The following is an 18,848-nucleotide window of genomic DNA, read 5'->3' on the forward strand; positions in this document are numbered from 1 at the left end:
AACTATTTAAAAAATTTAAACTATTTAAAAAACTAAAAGTTTTTTTGTCAATCAGATGGTACATCTAATGGCTAGGATATCAGTATCCATTTTAAAGTATATGCCAGGTTTTCCCTTGATAGCCTCCTTTAAAACCTGTGCGTTGTTGTGTTTCTCCCATGATTTAAATGTTGGCCATTTACTCTTTTATTTTAAATGATTTTGTATTTATTTAATATTTACTTAATTTTCTTATAAGCATCTTTATCTGTTTTGGAAGTGGACCATTATGAGTGTTTGGTTTCAGTGGTTATTAAAATGAGCTATTGGATTTGTTCTCCAACATCCATTTTAGCTGTTAAAATATAGAATTTTTCCTTTGTAACCATTATTTAACAGAAAGAAGGCTTGTTAAAATTTGTTTGTAGTTAGTATTTTATTTTGACTTAGATTTAGTAACTTTTATAAGATTTAATACTTGCTTTATCATTCCAAAATTAGTAATTACTTTGATTAAGGTGTCATATTAATATATTTGAGTCAGGGAATAAGCTATAATTTTGTACAGTTATATCAAAGTGATATTAAATACATTTTAATTTATGAAGTAGTGCGTATTGACTAGTAATTAAACACCAAAGAACTACAACTTGAAACTTAAAACTTCTTTTTATTCTCACTAAATTAATTATAGTAAGCTGTAATTGAGGTGGAAGGATTGCCTGGGCCCAGGATGTCAAGGTACTCCAACCTAGGCAACAAAATGAGACCCTGACTATGGGGGACGGGCTGTAATTATCTTTAGAGGATTTATTTTTTTAAAAACCCTAGATCATGTTCATGTAGAACCAGTCATGGATTAAGAGCCTTTATAAATGCTAGTTTTAGATTTTAAAAATTTACTAAAATATATAGTAGAGCTAGTATATAAAATTTGACTTCACACTTAGATAAAATTGTTTTGCTATATCAAGTGATATCCCAGTTCTCTCCTCCTCTAGATTTGAAAATCTCATTTTGTTAAACATTCCTCATCTGAAGTGTTTGAGATTTCCCTCATCTCGGTGGTGAAAAACTGTTCTCTGCAGAATGTATCTGCAGATATTTTTAAATAACAGTAAAAATAACTAAAATGTGTTTATAATTTACTGTATGTCAGGCCAAGCTGAAAGTGTTTTACAAGTATTAACACATTTAATGAGATGTATACTGTTATTTTATCTTTATTTCACAAATGAGCCTGTAATCTAATAGGTGTGTTTGTCTAAGGCAGAGTAGGTCTGTTCCTCCTTTGTTAACATTAGGCTCATGTCCTTGCTGCCTAAGCACCCGCTTTCTTCGTGGGTGAGTGGGAAAGCACTTACATAATGCTAGTTAATACCAAGTTAATATGTATTTAACTTTGAGTAAACTGAACCTTTGTCTTTGCATGTATGCTGATGCATTTATTATATTCATATTTGTACAGTTATGTTTTGGGAATTAAATGTAGGAGACCATACTTATGTACCAGTTAAACTTAGTCTCTCTTTCCCATCTGCCTGTCCAGATCCTGATTCTGTCATCTAACATATTTGCTGATTACTTAGCTTCAAGGTGTCTGTAGATTGGATAAACACTACTTCTAGGTCTTCAGATCACTAACAAAAGTTTAGACTCATTCAGGAATTGGGAACTCAACAATGCACGTCTTTCCAGGTTGTTCAAAAGTTTCAGGTATTGGGGACTCAGCAGTGCACATCTTTCCAGGTTGTTCCTCTTGTTTCTAATGAGTTTAGTTGTATTAGTGTGTATTTCTGACTTGTCTGCAAAAATTTTACATCAGTGTAATGTTGATAATCCTTTTTAGAGCTCTGTATCTCATCCCTTAATTTACTTAGCTACTCTCTTATATTTCATTCAGTTTTTCTTAGTGATTTTTTTGTTGTTGTCATTGTTGAGTCCAGATAACTTTTATACAGCTTTTCCATGATTTGTAAGTCAAGTGACCTTCTTAAAGAAGGACCCAAGATTGTATTGTATTATTAACAAAGCTGTTTGTTTGCTTGTTTCTTTTTTAAGCTTTTAACTTTTTTATTTTGAAGATGTGGGGTACAATTCAGGGTTAGGTATACAAATGTTCATTATGCGGATACCCTTGTTGATGAGGTGTGCCCCCCTCCCTGGCATTTTCCCACTACTGCCAATCCTGCTTCCCCGCCCCTCTCCTGGCAGTTTCCCACTACTGCCAATCCTTTTCTTATAGTATTACAATAATTGTTCAAGGTCCACTTACGAGTGAGAACATGTGATACTTGGCTCTTCGTTTCTGTGAAAAATCACTCAGTATTATAGACTCTAAATTCATCCAAGTTGCTGTGAAGTTCATGATTTTGTTCTTTATGGATACATAATATTCCATCGTGTATATGTACCACATTTTTTATCCAGTCCTCTTTTGATGGACAGCACAGTTGGTTCCATGTTCTTGCTACTGTGAACAATGCTGAGCTCTGCTCATTACTAGTCACCCCACTCACAGTAAAACTCCTGCCCACTCACAGTAAAACTTATATGTCGGTAAGAATCTACCGAGTCTCCTTTTCACTGTAACCATTTTTGCTCAACTTTGGTCTTCACCTCTTTTTTCATAACACCTCAAAGCCTACCCACAGTGATTTGATCAGAGACATCATTTATTCTGAGTTAAATTTTATAAACCAAGAGGCCTACATGTGTTTTCTTTAACATCCCTCTTTCTGGGACCTCAGCTTCCACTCCACTTAACATTTCTGCCTAAACTTTTCAGATAGAAGATGAAAATCTTTTAGAGGACAGAGAGAAGCAAAATGAATGTTCTCCTTTCTGGTGTATCTCAATCACAAATAGTGTATGTCTCACATGATTGTTACATTGTAACTAACAGGTGAAAAGCAAAATGTTTTTATTGTTCTTAGTGTTTTTGTCAGTCAGCCATTTAGATGAATGAAGAATAAATAAAGAGGAAAGGAGTAGAATGAACTCTATGATCTAGAAATAGACAACAGCAATAGTACAACAATAGTAACTGGTAATTCAAATAGTGCACTTTTTGGAAGGTGACTCATTTACACTTGGTGCTTTTGCCTGGACTTTCTTTTCTTTAAACAGTGAGAGAATTGAACATGGTTGGTAATCATGTGCTTATCAAAGCTCTGCAGGCTGTAATGTAATAGACAACTCATCTCCTAAAGGACATTTATTGATGAATTACTAAAAAGATGAGGGATAGAACAAACTTCATTCACTGATTGACCCAGGGCCTCAAATGATATCCAGTGCTGACAGGCATATGCTGGCTCACTCGCTGTCTCTCTGTTCCACATCCTCTCTCTCAGATGCATTCTCAGAGGCTTTTCCCTTGTGCTACCAGATGGCCACATTAGTGCTTCACATGCCCATGTTCAGTAAGCAGAAACACGTCTGACCCCGAGTCTCTGCAAAAACTCCTAATACCACCCATCAGCCCTTCGTGGGTCACACACACATTCCTGAACCAGGAATCAACTTGGCTGGTGGGAATGTCTGGGGGTGGGACTCTGCTCAAACTCCTTGAAAGCTGGGGAAGCACAGATCTCTGAAGGAAACAGGACTGTTGCTGGAAGATGGGGGAGGGAGGATACTGAGTCGGCACATAAATATCCACAGCCATGCTTCTTCAACTCTGACCTTACTGTGTAAAGTGGTACATTTGGTATTTCTTGACTGTTTTGTGACCTACAGAAACTTCCATTCTGACCTAGTAAATGTGAAAACTTAGAGTGGAGACTGGAGAGTGGAAGGAGCATGGCTTTTTGGGTGTCACACACAGGGTCCAATCTTAGCTCTGGTATGTGTTCCTGTTGAGAAACTTAAGGGTGTCCAATAAATAACACTTTTCTCCCATTTGAAAAGACAAAGATTAGCAGGTAGGAATAAAAAAAATCAGTATTATTACTGATAAAAGCTGGAATGGATGGCTTGGTTTTTGTGTGACAGCTATGAGATTCTCATATTGAACCCAGAACTAGACAGTTATTCCCCTCGTCTCCAGGTACTTTGCACAATAGTAGGCTTTATAATCTGAGGATCTGCTCCTAAAAATTCACACCAGAAGGCACAAGTCCTGCAAACATCTGACTCCCAAAAGAAGGCAGAGACAAGAAGCTACATGGGTTTGGGTTCTCTAGGAAAATCTCCTGACAGGCAAGTCATTTCACCTGGGTAGTTGGTGGGGTAGCTGGCTGGCCAGGAGTTGCTGAGGAAACTTCCTCTTTATGTAGGAAAGACATGGACAAATGACAGGACAATGGACAAACTTGCCCTCAACACAGACTTATGAATCTTTAGCTATTTTATCGGCTAAACAAATAATCTGTGTTAGGGTTGGTGTGATGTTCTAGCCAATGAATTTTGGATATAGAAATATAGGGAGATTATTACCAAAAAAACCACCCTTTTCAGTTTTTGAAGTTGGATTATTATAATAATTGATGTATGAGTAGGAGGAAACCCACTTTACTGAGGAGTTGAGTAAAATTGGTAATAATTAGACAAGCATAAGGATTTGTGAAGTGGGAGGAAGCAGGCACATGAAAGAAAATGTCTTGCAGTAACCCTAACTGTCCCCCTTGCGTATTAACCCAAGGTAAACCAATGGTCTCACCTAACTGTTCTCCACTCATAGTGTGAATTCCACATTTTGAGATCGTTCTCCAGTCTACTGGTTCTCATAGTATTCTCCTTAGACTCACATAGCATCAGTATCACCTGAAGACTTACTAGAAATGCACATTGTGGAGCTCTGCCTTAGTCCTGCTATATCTACAATTCTGGGGGTGGGGCCCAGCAATCTGTTTTTTAACCAGTTTCTCAGGATGATGTTGATGTGTGCTGAAGTATGAGTACCATACACCATGACTTGCATACATCCTCAACAGTTTCATTGCTGAAGATTAATTACATTGGCCAGTATCTTTTCTCGTTTCTAATCATAAAACATTTTATTTTTTAAATATTTTGAGGTGCGGGTGGATTTGCTTGAGTAGGGAAAAAAAGTGAATCTGTAAAATAGAGCCAATTAAACATGAGCAATAGGACTGCATGTTCATCTGGTAGGTTTTGATATAGTGGCGTGATGCCTGTTTTAAAAACTAAATGTAGCAGCAAAATGCTCAGGGGATCGTATGTATGAGATATTAGAATGTGAAAGAACATGGAGAGGAGTGGTTATAGGTTCCATAGAGGAACTTAAAGATTACAGAGAAAAGGGTTTTTACAGAAAATACTTTTTAGAGAATCTGCCAAACTCAGTAACTGATGGAAGCTGGAGAGGAAGGAATCAAAGATGAGTTAAGATTTCAAGCCCAGGTGATTCAGATAATTGTGATTACAAGAGGGCACTATCTAATTCAGGAATAAGATGAATCCAGTATCGGGTATTAACTTTGAGGTGATTGTTTAAAAGATATACAAGGTGGGGCAAAAAAAAACCCTGAAATTTGTTTATAAAAAATTGTGTATTCTTACATGTTTTAACTTCAGTTACCTTCAAAGTACTATCTGTTTGATGCAGTTTGCCTATCCAGGTGCTTTTTCCACTGCTCAGAACAGTTTTTGAACCTGTCAGTTATGATGCCTTTTAATGCTTCTGTCTTTTTTTTTGTTTCACCTCTTCCACGTTGGCAAGTGTTTCCCTGTGAGGACTTTTTTCATCCAGGAAAACAAAAAAAAGTCACTCGGGTGAGATTGGGTGTATAGGGAGAGTCAAAAACTGCTGAATACTCAGTGAGATGTGGGCGGGTATGTTGTCGTAGTGAAAGAGTCAGTTACCTGTTTGCCACAACTTGGGACAATTTTTCTGCAAATCATGATGCAACCCTCTCCAAACTACCAGATAAAAACTTTGCTTATGTGTTTGATCCAGAAGAACAAATTGCGAGTGTTCCTCTGGATCAAACAAGAGGCTCATTCTCCAAAAGACAATTCTGGTGTTTGGGGGGCTTCCCCTCATATATGGAGGGGAAAAAAAGAGCTGACAGCTTATTTTTGGACAGGTTAGAGTAATAGGAGGGGTTGGGCTTGGTGGCTCAGCCTGTAATCCCAGCACTTTGGGAGGCCGAGGCGAGTGAATTGCCTGAGCCCACGGGTTCAAGACCAGTCCGGGCAACTTGGCAAGACCTCCTCGGTAAAATAAATAAAAAAATTAGCCAGGTATGGTAGCGCATGCCTGTTTTTCCAGCTACTTGGAAGACTGAGGCAGAAAGATCGCCGGAGCCCAGCAGGTCGTTGCTGGGGTAGCCATGAGCATGCCACTGCACTCCAGCCTGGGCAACGGAGTGAGACTTGAAGTCAAAAAAAGAATAATAGAAATTGAAGTATGGCGAAGAAATTAAAGTAATGTGTCTATTCATTCCTCAAACTTTTACTGAGTGTCTACCATGTGTCTGGCACAGTTCGAGATTCTCAAGACATAGCGATGAACAAACTCAACCATCAGAACTAGTATGTGGGTAGGGACACAAAATAACAAATAAATGAATGAACCAGATAATTTCAGATAAGAAGTGTAGACAAGGAGAATATAATGGAGTAACAGAAAAGACTGATGAGTAGAGAATTTCCTTAGATTGGTCAAAGGCAGACCGGAGGTCGTGACATGTGGCAGATAGTGGTAGAGATGGTTTTATCTTTATTTATTTATTTATTTGTTTGTTTTATACAGGATGATGACAGTTACTTGTCTTAGTGAACTCAGTTGTCTCATTTCCGGCTTGTCCCTGAGAGAAGATTTTGGGGTATTCTGGGTGCATGTATGTGTGACATGTGTATGTGACAGGCGTATCTATATATATGCATACACACGCACATCCTCTTGTATATGTGTGTTTATATTCAAATGCTTTAGTTAGCTTTTTAGCAAACTAATTTTCATAAAAACAGCTAGCACTTATTGAGCATTAACAATTTGGCATGATCTCTGTTTAGCACTTTTAAATGTATCATCTAATTTAATTTTTTTTTGCTGGAGATGGTTTCAGACAGCCAAAAGATGGTGAAGTCACAGAGTAGCCAAGGAGAATTGCAGGAAAACATATTAAAGGGTGTGTTGTGCTTTTTGTCCTTCCAGAAGCTATTCCATATGAAAGGTTTGAAGAGATAGGCCCAAGTGTTAAAAGGAACTTGGCTTTGGAGAGTGTCCAGATCAGACATTTCAGCCACATATTAGCTGTGTAGAAAACTTAATTTCTCCAAGTCCAACTTCTCAGTAGCAGAAGGAATAGCAACACCTCAAGGGGTAAAATTGTGATGATTAAGTGAGAGAATGCATTTAGAGCAACTAGTATAGTAACTGGAACATAAGGGCTTACATGGTGACTATTAATAACAATAATACTGAATGGATCCTAAAATCCAGTCATGTGAAAAGCAGTTTCATTCAATAATGAAGGGATCTAATGTCTTTTGTTATACAATTTTATTTAGAAGTTGTAGTTTGATTTTTTTATCATGCAGAAACACTTTAAAGGCATGAGAATGCAGTTCACAAGTATTTTTATAATTAGATTGTGTATTTTGATTAGCTACCTGATGACGTAAAAAGTATGCTTATGTGCATACTACTCTGAGATAGGTTTTACTAACTTTTAAATGTTTTCTTCTTACAGATGTGTACCTCTCATGATTGATAAGAAGAAACTAGCCATGGGCCAAAGGTCAAGATACTTCTCTGGGAAATGTTGCTGCTGATGCTGTTTTACAAAGTCCTACAATGAGTGTTTGGTTCAAGAAAGATTTTCATATTTAAAAGATTTTCATCTTGGAAATATATCAAGTGAAAATTAGATTCTTTTGGGAAACATTTTCCTCCTAATAGATTATACTTGTAATGGGCGACATGGCAAACAACTCAGTTGCATATGGTGGTGTGAAAAACTCTTTGAGGGAAGCTAATCATGACGGAGACTTTGGAATTACGCTCGCAGAGCTGCGGGCCCTCATGGAGCTCAGGTCCACAGACGCATTACGAAAAATACAGGAAAGCTACGGAGACGTCTATGGAATTTGCTCCAAATTGAAAACATCTCCCAATGAAGGTGAGTTTGATTATGTTCCTTTTTGGTCCTTTGTGCAGAGAGTGCTGTATATTTGGCTTATAAATAAGCATGTTTATAATGTTATGGCTATTGTGTGATCATACCATAATTTGAGTGACATTAAAAATGGATTCGTTATCAGATTGGTTTAAACAAATACATAATGTTGCAAATTAATGTGTGTTTTAGATTGGAGGGATGAAATATTTTGTTCTGTTGCACATATATTGCTGCCTGTTTACGATTTATTTTTAAAATTGTCTTTCCATTCGAGTTATAGAGGATGATGGGTTAGTTATCACATTGGTTTAAACAAATACATAATGTTGCAAATTAATGTGTGTTTTAGATTGGTGGGATGAAGTATTTTGTTCTGTTGCACATATATTGCTGCCTGTTTACAATTTATTAAAAAAATTGTCTTTCCGTTCGAGTTATAGAGGATGGAGCTAGGCTTGGTGGCCTCCAGGGGATTCAGTGGAAACAAGCTCAGCTCACTGTTCTTCATTTTGCCAGGTAGCTTAAAATAGTTGTCACTGCCAGTAGCTGACCAAGTTGCTTTTAACAGCTTAGAATGAGCTTAACGTAAACTTTAAAAATTAGTTTAGGAGGTTCTAAAGCATAGGAAGTGTAGATTAGGTGGAAGTTAGTTTTTCACCTAACAGACATTCCCTTTAATTAAAAACAGTTTTCAGTCTTTGAATTATGTTGAGTCTCCCTGTATTGAAATAAGCCTTTGGTTTTATAAATTTTGATTTGTAGTAAGTTTATTTTCTGATCAAAAAAGGAAAATTTATTGCGTTATGATCTTTGAAATGGTTTCAGATGGCCTTTTATACATTGTTTATGTCGAACATGAAATTAAGGTTAGAGACTGGGTGTGGTGGCTTATGCCTGTAATCCCACCACTTTGGGAGACCAACGTAGGAGAATTGCTTGAGCCTAAACATTTGAGATCAATCTAGTGAGACCTCACCACTACAAAAAAGTAAAAAAATAAGCCGGGTGTGGTGGTGCATGCCTATAGTACTAACTACTTGGGAAACTGAGGTGGAAAAATAACCTGAACCCAAAAGGTCAAGGCTGCAGTGAACCATGACCTTGCTACTCCACTGCAGTTCAGACAACAAAGTGAGACTCTGATTTAAAAAAAAAAAAAAATCTAAGATTAGGAAGTTTCTGGAAGGCATTTCCGGATGGCAAAGGCAGGGTGAAGGGGATACATTGGGATGAATGTTTGGAGATTACAGTTTACATTAGTTAGGATGGAAGATTATTAATGTAAAATCTTAAAGTATATTAGTATCTATTTAACAGCGTTTTCCAGCAAAAGGTTTTTTTTTTTCCATTTTTTTCGGAAACATCTTATGTCATGCTACCGCACATAATGACATTTAATGTAATAGTAAAAACTCATTTCAACTTTGGAATTACATCAAACAATTTTTTAAAACTTTTGTGATAGGTAGTTACTCTGAGGTAGCAAGATCTTGAGAAAAGCCTGAGTCAATATTCCCACATATACCCAAAAGCCTTCTTCACACTACTTGGATTATGTTGTTTTTCTGCAAGGCCTACCTGTTAACTCCTCAAGGTTTTCTGGATCTTTACAAGTCAGAGAAGCACTCGAAACATCAATTTTTAACTATTCCTTAGATAGGCTGTGCTATTCTAAGGTAGTAGGGATCCCTGTTATTCAGGTGTAGATTCAGAGAATCACGAAGAGTTCCATAGATGGTAATTTGATAAAATTTTGAGATTGTTCATTATGCAAACCCATTTTGAAATATTAGTCAACTTTATATAATCTTAAAGATCTGTACATTCTTATGTTGTTCTCAATTAGTAGATTTATTAATTCTGCTTAACCATATATATTTATTACATTTACTCTAAAATTTAATTGTTAGGTGTTTCATGAGCACCAAATTGATAGATGTTAGCATTAAAGAGTCTTCAGTGAAACAACATAGTGTGTTCATAAAAATGATATTGAACTTCACTTTCAAATCTTTAATTATGCTTGCCCAAACCATGTCTTTGTATCTCTCTGCTACTAATCAGAGTTCTTGTCCTCTAGTAACTGAACTCCCTCCATTATGCTATTTTTATGACATGACTTCTTATTAGTTGCTCTAGTTTCTTTTGCTCTGCTGTTTTGGGTAGTATTCCTTAACATTGATTTTTGGTTTGGTTAATGAAGTTAAATGAAAATTTTGCAACCAATACAGTGTTTTTTAAAATTTGGGAGGTGATTATTATCCTTTTGGTAACTTGATGGAAGCTATGGATAATCTATAGAAATACTCAGAAGTAACACTCAAAATGTTATGTGAGTTGTTAATGTTTTGTGCTATTAAATAGATGTATCCATTATTATTTCCTCTCTTATTTTTAGAAAGTTTTGCTCGTGTTCTTCCTTGTATTGTGAATTTAATACTTGTTAAAATTTGTACAAACTGTTGTCTTCACTGTTTATATATACACAGTTTGTCATTTTAAAATGTTCTTTTAGAGGATGTAAAACAAGCCATTTTTACCATTTAGGTTTACAGTTGTTGAAAATATAAATAAAAACAGCAGCAATCTTCACAGGAATGTTATTTTCAAATAAATTTTCATAGTTTTATTTTAATTTAGTAAAAATAATTCACTCAGAAAGCTAGTAAATGTTTTGTCCCTGATCAACTGTACAGATGATAAGTGAAATGTAATTATAAATAAGCAGTTAGAAGTTTGTATGACCTAGGAAATGATCTAGACAGTAGGTATTCTTTTGCTAGCATAACCTGTTTATAGTCAGGGAAAGTGAAAATTAGAATGATTCTTCAAAATACATGAGTTTTGATTAGGCAAAACTGAGATTGTTTACCTATCCCTTTAGTTCTTTCATTTATTAGTTTGTTCTTTGACACAATGCCATCTTTCAACAGACCTAGGATTTTGATTGTCATGTGTTTTACATACCTTTACATATCTTTTGTAAAAAAAGAAGTCACTTGGGGCAGTTGTTAAATGTGTAACTAAATCACATCCCAATTTTAGAGATTTTAATAAAATGTAAGAATATGCGCATCTTAGAATTTCTGGAGCATAATATGTATTGGGTTATCTGCTTTGTGACAGGTACTTTTCTAGGCCCTGGGCATACCTCCATGAATGAAACAAAAATCCCTGCCTTATTTTTATACAGTAGAGACTGACAATTAAAAGACAACTGAATGAAATGTCTAGTATGTTGGTGACATATATTTAAAAGAAAAGCAAGTAAAGAAGAAAAATCAGATATCTTGGGGGTACCGATATTAGACTACTATAAAGTCTGCAAGAACAACCTAAAACATGTCTTAAGAACAATAACAACAAAAATGATAGGTGACACTTATTGGGTAACACTTTCTGTGCCAGGTTGGTTATTAGCACTCGTAACTATTAAAGGGAGTTAAATGTTTTAACACCTTTATCACGTCACCTTTTATCCTATTTTACAGCCGAAGAACCCATGGCATAAAAAGGTTAAATAGTTTACTCAAAGTCTCACTCTGGCTTCAGAGTCATTCAGGCTCCAGAGACCATGCTTTTAGCCACTGGAGACTGCCTGTTGCAAAAGTTCAGTTCACACAGCTTGTAAAAGACTTGAGATACTGAGAAAGAGGTACCTGTGTTCCTTCTTCTCGGTAGTAGTTTTTAATGGGAAAAACAAAAATAATTTTGGAATTGCATAGTGAAAAAGAATCTTAGTTTCAGGTTCTATTTGTCAATATCTGGTCTTTAAAAACATGCCCTATTTAAGAAGTTGTGTTTGTGTGCTTCCTTATGTGTCCTGCCGATTTCTAACAGAGTATATTTTAAAGAATACTGCATGTGTGCTGATCAATAGTGAGTGTTTTGAGCCAGATATGATTTTTATATGAAAACTGCCAGTGGTTCTGGGCTGGGCGCTGTGGCTTATGTCTTTAATGCCAGTAATCTGAGAGGTCAAGACGAGAAGATTGCCTGAGCCCAGGAGTTTGAGACCAGCCTGGGAAACATGACAAGACCTTGTCTCTATAATAAATCAAAAAAGTAGACAGGTATAGTGGTGTGCACCTGTATTCCCAACTGCTTGGAAGACAATATGGAGGGATCCTCTGAGCCCAGCAGGTCGAGGCTGCAGTAGCTGTGATCATGCCACTGCACTCCAGCCTGGGTGACAGAGTGAGATTCTGACTCAAAAAAAAAAAAAAAAGAAGAAGAAGAAAAAGAAACTTCCCAGTGGTTCTGATCAGACATCGTAGCTCTTAAGGGACTTGGAACTATAAATTTCAAGGTTAACTGGAATTGAGACTTGTAACTTCATATTTTTAGCTCTGTTAGAGCAAGCGTCTGTCTTGTTGTAGTTCTTAAAATCCAAGAATACACTTTATACCAGAAATAACCTGCTTATAGCATCCTAACTGCAAAATTTTGTCATCACAACTTTTTTCTTCTGTGCCTTTTTTTTCTACATTGACTTTCTTATTTATATTCTAAATCACTGTTCTTTATTTTTATATTTTTGCACTAGCTTTTGATATCTTTTCATCTTAATGTGGTCCTGTGTTATCTATATTATATTTTATATTGAATTACAGACTCTATAATAGAATTTTGGAATCCAGGCCTCTAGACCTAGTATTATGTTTATTATTATTTAGTAGTACCTCATTAAACAAAGTAAAAAAATGAGTTCATAAAAGTTAAAGGCAGGTGCCTAGTGGTAGTCCGTAAGAGACTTGGTTTCATGAACTTGTAAAGGTTAAGAAAGCAAATGAGACACTAAACTTTTTAAGTGGCGGTTGCTCAAATTAGGCAGAATAGAAAAAAAACAAAGGAAACAACAAGAGGAGACAGTGATAGGCAGTGACAAAGGAGGGATGCAGTAGTGGTAGGAAGCAGGACAGGGTCAGCAGCAATTGTCGCTGACTGCCTAGTGTTTCCATAATGTTTCAGTGAGCAGTTTCTGTTTGTATGCACTAGAAGCAAAGCTCTTAGTAGTGGTGTGTGATAGAACAAAACTAACATTCACACACTATATATTTTATACGTTTTAACTCATTGAAAGTTCAGCCCTTCCCTCAGGGTAAAAGTCATATTTGATAGAGCTTGAAGTAGCATGGCCTTAGATTTTTTTTTTTTTCTGAGTTCTTTCAGGTTTACAGTGGACATATTTCCTTCTCAGAACATTCACTTCTGGCTTTTATAGTGTTACACCCAAGGTTTTCTGTCTTTCTGTCTGGCTGGTAGCATCAGCTTCTTATGCTTTCCTTTGGATGCTGGTTGTCCTCGGGTTTCTCTTCATCTGTACACTCCTGTGAGTCCTCTCCTGTAACTTCATGTGCCATCTATGCACTGGTGACGCCCACCCACATTTCTAGCTCCAGTCCAGGATTTTCTCCTGAGCTTGGACCTCAAAGCCCAAAATGCACACAGCCTAGTGTGTTTAACTGGTTGTTTTGTCAGTCTCCCTTATCAAGCTATCAGTTCACTGAGGGCAAGTGGCAGGGAAAGGCATCTGTCTAACTCACTTCCCTTTGAATGCTTAGTACTGGCATGGTGACATGATAGGTGCTTGGGTACAAATGCTTAAGGTTGATTTTAAGCCAGTGGCTCTTAAATTTGGGAGTTGGGGAAGGATTGCCTCCTCTTCCCAAATTGAGAATATTAGAGTATTAGACTGTTTTCCAAGAAGAATGAACATAAGTTTTTATGTATTTTCTTGATCTGCATGTTTTCCTGTGATCCTCAAGAGACAGCAGGTTGGCTGCTAAGGCCACACCTACCATCACATATACATAGATACATATGTGGGCACATAATGTACATACAGACACACATACATATACACACGAGAATGGGCAACATTTCAAGCACAGGATTTGATAAAATTGTCATATGTGCTGTGAATTAGCAATAATTTTCAGTTAACCAACCTGCTTCCAACATCCCGTTAACCGCTCCCCCATCATATCCTAAATTGGGACATAATTCTGTTACTTCTGGCAGTTAGGATGCCAAACATCAAGGTCTTGATATAATTTGCATTTTATTCCATAATATGTTGTTTTAAAAAAAATTAAAAACAGCACTATTGAGCTATTGTCTACTCATACGACAAATATGTTTGGGGTTTGTTTTGTTTTGTTTTTTTTAACTCCCTATGTAGGTGGACCCAGACTCCAAAAGCATATAATTCTGAGACTGCTTTGGATGTTTCTGGCTTTCTCTTTGTAAAACTAACTGGACCGTGAGAAGATCAATCGTGTGCCTGCCCTTGGCCTCATTGCCACTACTCTGCAATCAACCGAGCCAATTAGGCAGAAGATTGCTCATCTTATGCACTCTTAAGTCATCCCTAGTAATTTTATATCGTATCTTTTATATTTTTGAAACCAGGACCAGGTAGTTACATCCAATCAATTCCATCTAGTCCTAGCAGCTTAGCTGTGTGTCTTACACATGAGCTCTGCTTCCTCCCTCCCGCAGTGGAGGCCTATCCTTGTGCCTCTTAGGCTGTGCCCCAGCCCTGGACTACATTCCCTCTTGCCTCGTCAGAGGCTTCACCTCCAGTGTTATTCTCTGTCTCCTTTATCGTCAGTGTTGTCTTCTCCACTTGACCATTTTCACTGGTAAATAACTTGCCTTAATATCTGTCACCTACCTTTAAAAAACAAATGCAAGTAAAACCCATCTTAACTCTTCTGATTTATTCTCCCCAATGCATCACACTCCTGGAAAAAGTTCCCCATGCTCACTGTTTCCACTCGCTCACTCCCATTCTCTGCTCAGCTCTTCCTAATCAGACTTTCTTCCAGACCACTGCACTGGAAAATTCTTTATCAAGGTCATCGGCCAATATCTGGTGAAAGAAAGTTCTTCATTTTCTGTCTTCATCTTACCCTGTGACACCGTTGACCAGAGTCAGCCACATCATCTTCTTACAGTCTCTCTCTTCCCTAGACTGGTGCTGTGTGCATGTGCTGTGTTTTGTTCTCCTCTCCCTCACTGTGTTTCTTCTCTTTTTCTGTCTCTTAGTGTTGGGGTGCTCCAGTGCCGTAGCCTCAGCTCTGCTGCCTTGACTGCTAGTTCTGGTTTTCTGGGAGCTCTCATCAGCCCATGGCTACAGAGTCATCTGCATTTTGGTGATTCTCTGGCTCAGACTTCTCCCTGAGTTCTGAACTGGATAGCTGGCTTCTGCTAGACACTGCCACTTTTTTTTTTTTTTCCAAATCCATTAAATGGGACCATTAACTCCTCCCTCTCCTTTCCCCTCAATTCTCCAAGCCCTATCTTGGTAAATGACTCCACCATCTACCCACTCAAGTGCTTGGACAGAAAAGCAAAAGTGTAGATACCATCTTTTATTCTTCTCTTTCTTTCATCCCACAACCCATTCTTCAGCAAGTTGTCTGATCTTCCAAGATACCTGGCAGATTTGTTGCCCCCTCTGCCTCTTCTTCCAAAGCCCAGTTCAGGCACTGGCATCTCTTGCTTTGCACTGTCACTCTTTTTCCTCCACTCTTTTTCCTCCACTCTTGCACTCTTCTGTTTTTCCTTCAAACAGTGAATTAAGTGACCTTTCTGAATTGCAGATTAGCTCTTACTTCTCCATGTTAAAGCCTGCTGGTGGCTTCCATTGCACTTGACTTTTCTAACCTTGTTTTGGTCTCTGGACCTTAGTTTTTGCTTCTGTAGATTTTGCTTCTGTGCTGCTGGGAATGCCCTACTCTGAGACCTTCTCACGGTTGGCTTGTCGTCCAGAGTGTGGTGGTCCTTCTTTATTGGCTTCGGTGCACTTATTTGTGGCTTCAACTGTTTTGATTGTTACTGTCTACCTCCATTATAAAATAGGCTTAGTGAATGTAGAAATTGTCTCGTTCTCACTGACTTCTCAGGACATAGAACAGTCCCTGGAAGTAGTAAATGTTCCATAGCTATCTGTTGGGAAACAGACTATTGCTGCAAAACTGTTTTATTATAGTTTGTGTAAGTGTGTTAATAAAAATTAAATGCCCCTAAAGTGGAATTGATACCTATATTTTTCAGTCAGTTTTGTGTTCCCCTTATTTGGGTTAATAACAATTACCCTATAATATATGATTTACAACTGTAGACCTTCTCCTTTGGTTTTTCAAAACAAACTTGTAAGTTAGACCAACAAATATTAGTGGCCCCTCACAGAGGGTAAGTGATGTGCATGAGATTTCAGTAGGTAGACTGCAACCTAAATCTTCTTTTCCTAAACCAGACAGCTTTACTGGTGTAGTGTCCTTGGTGTGTACTTGTGCGTCATGGTAGTTTAGAAGAGTTACAGTTACAATTGGAATCAGCTGCTTTTTTTTTCTCCAATTCTCTCCAAGATGTGTTTTATTTTATTTTTTATTTTTTAGATTTATTGAGGACAGGATTTATTGAGAGGACAGGAAAGCTCCCACAGTGGGAGGGGACCCAAGGGAGGAGTTGCCCAAGATATGTTTCTAAAAACTGTCTATAGTTCTGTGGCAGTTCTTTTTGCATTAACATGAAATATTGGCCCCTGTTATAACTAACTTATTGAGATTGAACCAGTTATTTTCATAGTCATGGGGTGATACTGAAACTATCAGGTGTTCTGTATATGCAATTTATGACAGTGTCTATCTAGTGTGAGTTAAACTGATACAACCAATATTTATAAGCAGATTTCTTAGGGGGGAAAAAAGGAGACCAACACAGGGATAGCAATCTTTTTTGTTTTTTATTTATTTATTTGTTGCAAGAACGTTAAAACACGAGACAAGACACATCTATCCACTATCTAATATCATCCTTATTACTGCGGTGCTTTGCTGCCTTGCTTTCTGTTGACTATCTCAAAGCTTAGAGCTCTCTTTGGAAGCTGTCAGCTGATGGCTTCTGTTGTCAGAAATCTAAAGTGCATTCTGAAATGCCCAGTGCGAACTCTCTTACGGTTGCTAGTGAGGACGTTCTCTGGAATCTTTTTGGTACCTTCAACAAAGTAAATAATTACTTTAAATCTGTATGTTCATTTCTCATTGTGTATTCTAACAGTGTGCTGTATTCTCGTCTCCTGCTCTCTGCCTGCCTCAGCATTGAGATTAGTAGTTAAAACACTTAAAGCCAAGAGCTTCACAGTAATCGACTCTTTTTCCTGTCTTCTCCCTTTGATGTTCTCTTGGAATGGGCTCTTTCCAAAAACACAAGTTGAAGTTAGTTTTAATATGATAAATTAAATGTAGTGTTAGTCTGATATCTCTGCCTTCTTGTTCAGCATTTGAACAAGACTAAGGAAGAAAGTCACTGCTGTGTCATTATGTCCCCACAATAATGTGCATGTGTACACACTTCACATTAACTAATTCGAATATTTCTGGGTTTGACAGGATCAACAGGATTACATTAGAGGAAGTCTTGCTTGATCGTCAAAGGAACAGCAAAATGGATGTTCATCCCACTCTCTCCTAACCTCTTCATATCTTTATAATACTGTACTCAGGCAATAAATATGTGCTGCAGCATACCTTTTCCCTTACAGTGGCAGTAGACATTAATGACTGCCCGATTCTTTTAAGAAAGGTCATCCTGAGTGTCCTATATTTTGTGACTTGCATATCTTTTATAACTCTAAGTATAATGGAGACATTTTAGTAGAGAAGCTTTTAGAACTTCTGGTAGATGAACTTTTTATTGTTATTCAGTAAATTAGAATGAAAATCAAAGACTTTCACTGATTAGTTATCCAAGGTGCCATATCTAAATCAAATCTACGTATGTATCTTTATATAAAGTCACCATTTTGGGAAGAAAAGTATGCTAAAGGCAGGGAAGCATTTAACTCCAATATAAAAACCATCAAACTGTCATATCAGTTCTGGTTTCCAACAGCCTACGAGATGGTATAAAATAGTACATTCAAAAATAACCAATTGGGGGAAAGAGAAGATTCTTAATACAGACCTGAACCAAATATTTAAAATGTTGTTCTAAAGCTTTGCACATGTTTTTCAATGATTTAAGTTCTGTATACTGTATCTAAAGCACAAAAATAATTTTCATGAAGTCTTAGGAACTGCAACAGAAAGAGTGATGAATTAAGGTGTTTTGAATAAAAATAGATATTTTCATTTGTAAATAGTAAAATTGTTCACTGAAATTCATTTCTTTTTACTAGGTTTAAGTGGAAACCCTGCAGATTTAGAAAGAAGAGAAGCAGTGTTTGGAAAGAATTTTATACCTCCTAAAAAGCCAAAAACTTTTCTTCAGTTAGTATGGGAAGCATTACAAGATGTCACTTTAATTATATTAGAAATTGCAGCCATAGTATCATTGGGCCTTTCTTTTTATCAACCTCCAGAAGGGGATAATGCACGTAAGTAAATGTAGAAAACCAAAAAAGACTTTATATATGATGCTGTTTATCGATGTTTGCTATGTTCTAGGCACCATTATAAATGCTATATTACCTCAGATAATTTTTACAGTAACTCTAAGAGTTAGATGTTTCACCTTCATTTTACAGGAAGGCACAGAGGTTAAGTAACCTGTCCATATCTGCATGTGTGTTTTCTGGCACAGACCCAAGCCATATGTATAACATGGTCTACTGTCTCAGTTTTAAAGTTTTTTAGAACACTATTCCATTAAGAAACAATTTCAGTTTTTAATTTTTGGTTTGTTTTGGAAAATATTATGAAAGCAAAATCCTATTATTTTTAAGTAATTTATCACTTTTCAAGTTCTTTTTTTTTTTTTTTTTTT

At 36.9% G+C, this 18,848-nt stretch overlaps 1 protein-coding gene across 5 annotated transcripts in view; it reads left to right on the plus strand.

Moving 5' to 3' along the window:
• Positions 1 to 3,265: 3,265 nt before the first annotated feature.
• ATP2B1 (ATPase plasma membrane Ca2+ transporting 1) overlaps positions 3,266 to 18,848 on the plus strand; it is a 66,442-nt gene continuing 50,859 nt past the window's right edge. For 3 of the 5 annotated variants that reach the window (XM_021710010.1, XM_021710008.1, XM_008053140.2), the window contains exons 1-2: positions 7,646 to 8,072; positions 18,262 to 18,459. In XM_021710010.1, the coding sequence (XP_021565685.1) occupies positions 7,865 to 8,072; positions 18,262 to 18,459 (406 nt within the window). In that variant the 5' untranslated portion in view covers positions 7,646 to 7,864. Of the gene's footprint in view, positions 3,307 to 7,645; positions 8,073 to 18,261; positions 18,460 to 18,848 lie in introns of those variants that run through there. The other 2 variants (XM_021710009.1, XM_008053141.2) reach the window with 2 other exon arrangements.

The sequence above is a fragment of the Carlito syrichta genome, unplaced genomic scaffold, assembly GCF_000164805.1.
Source record: "Carlito syrichta isolate Samal-C Ts95f unplaced genomic scaffold, Tarsius_syrichta-2.0.1 Scaffold287905, whole genome shotgun sequence".
Classification (NCBI taxonomy): Eukaryota; Metazoa; Chordata; class Mammalia; order Primates; family Tarsiidae; genus Carlito; species Carlito syrichta.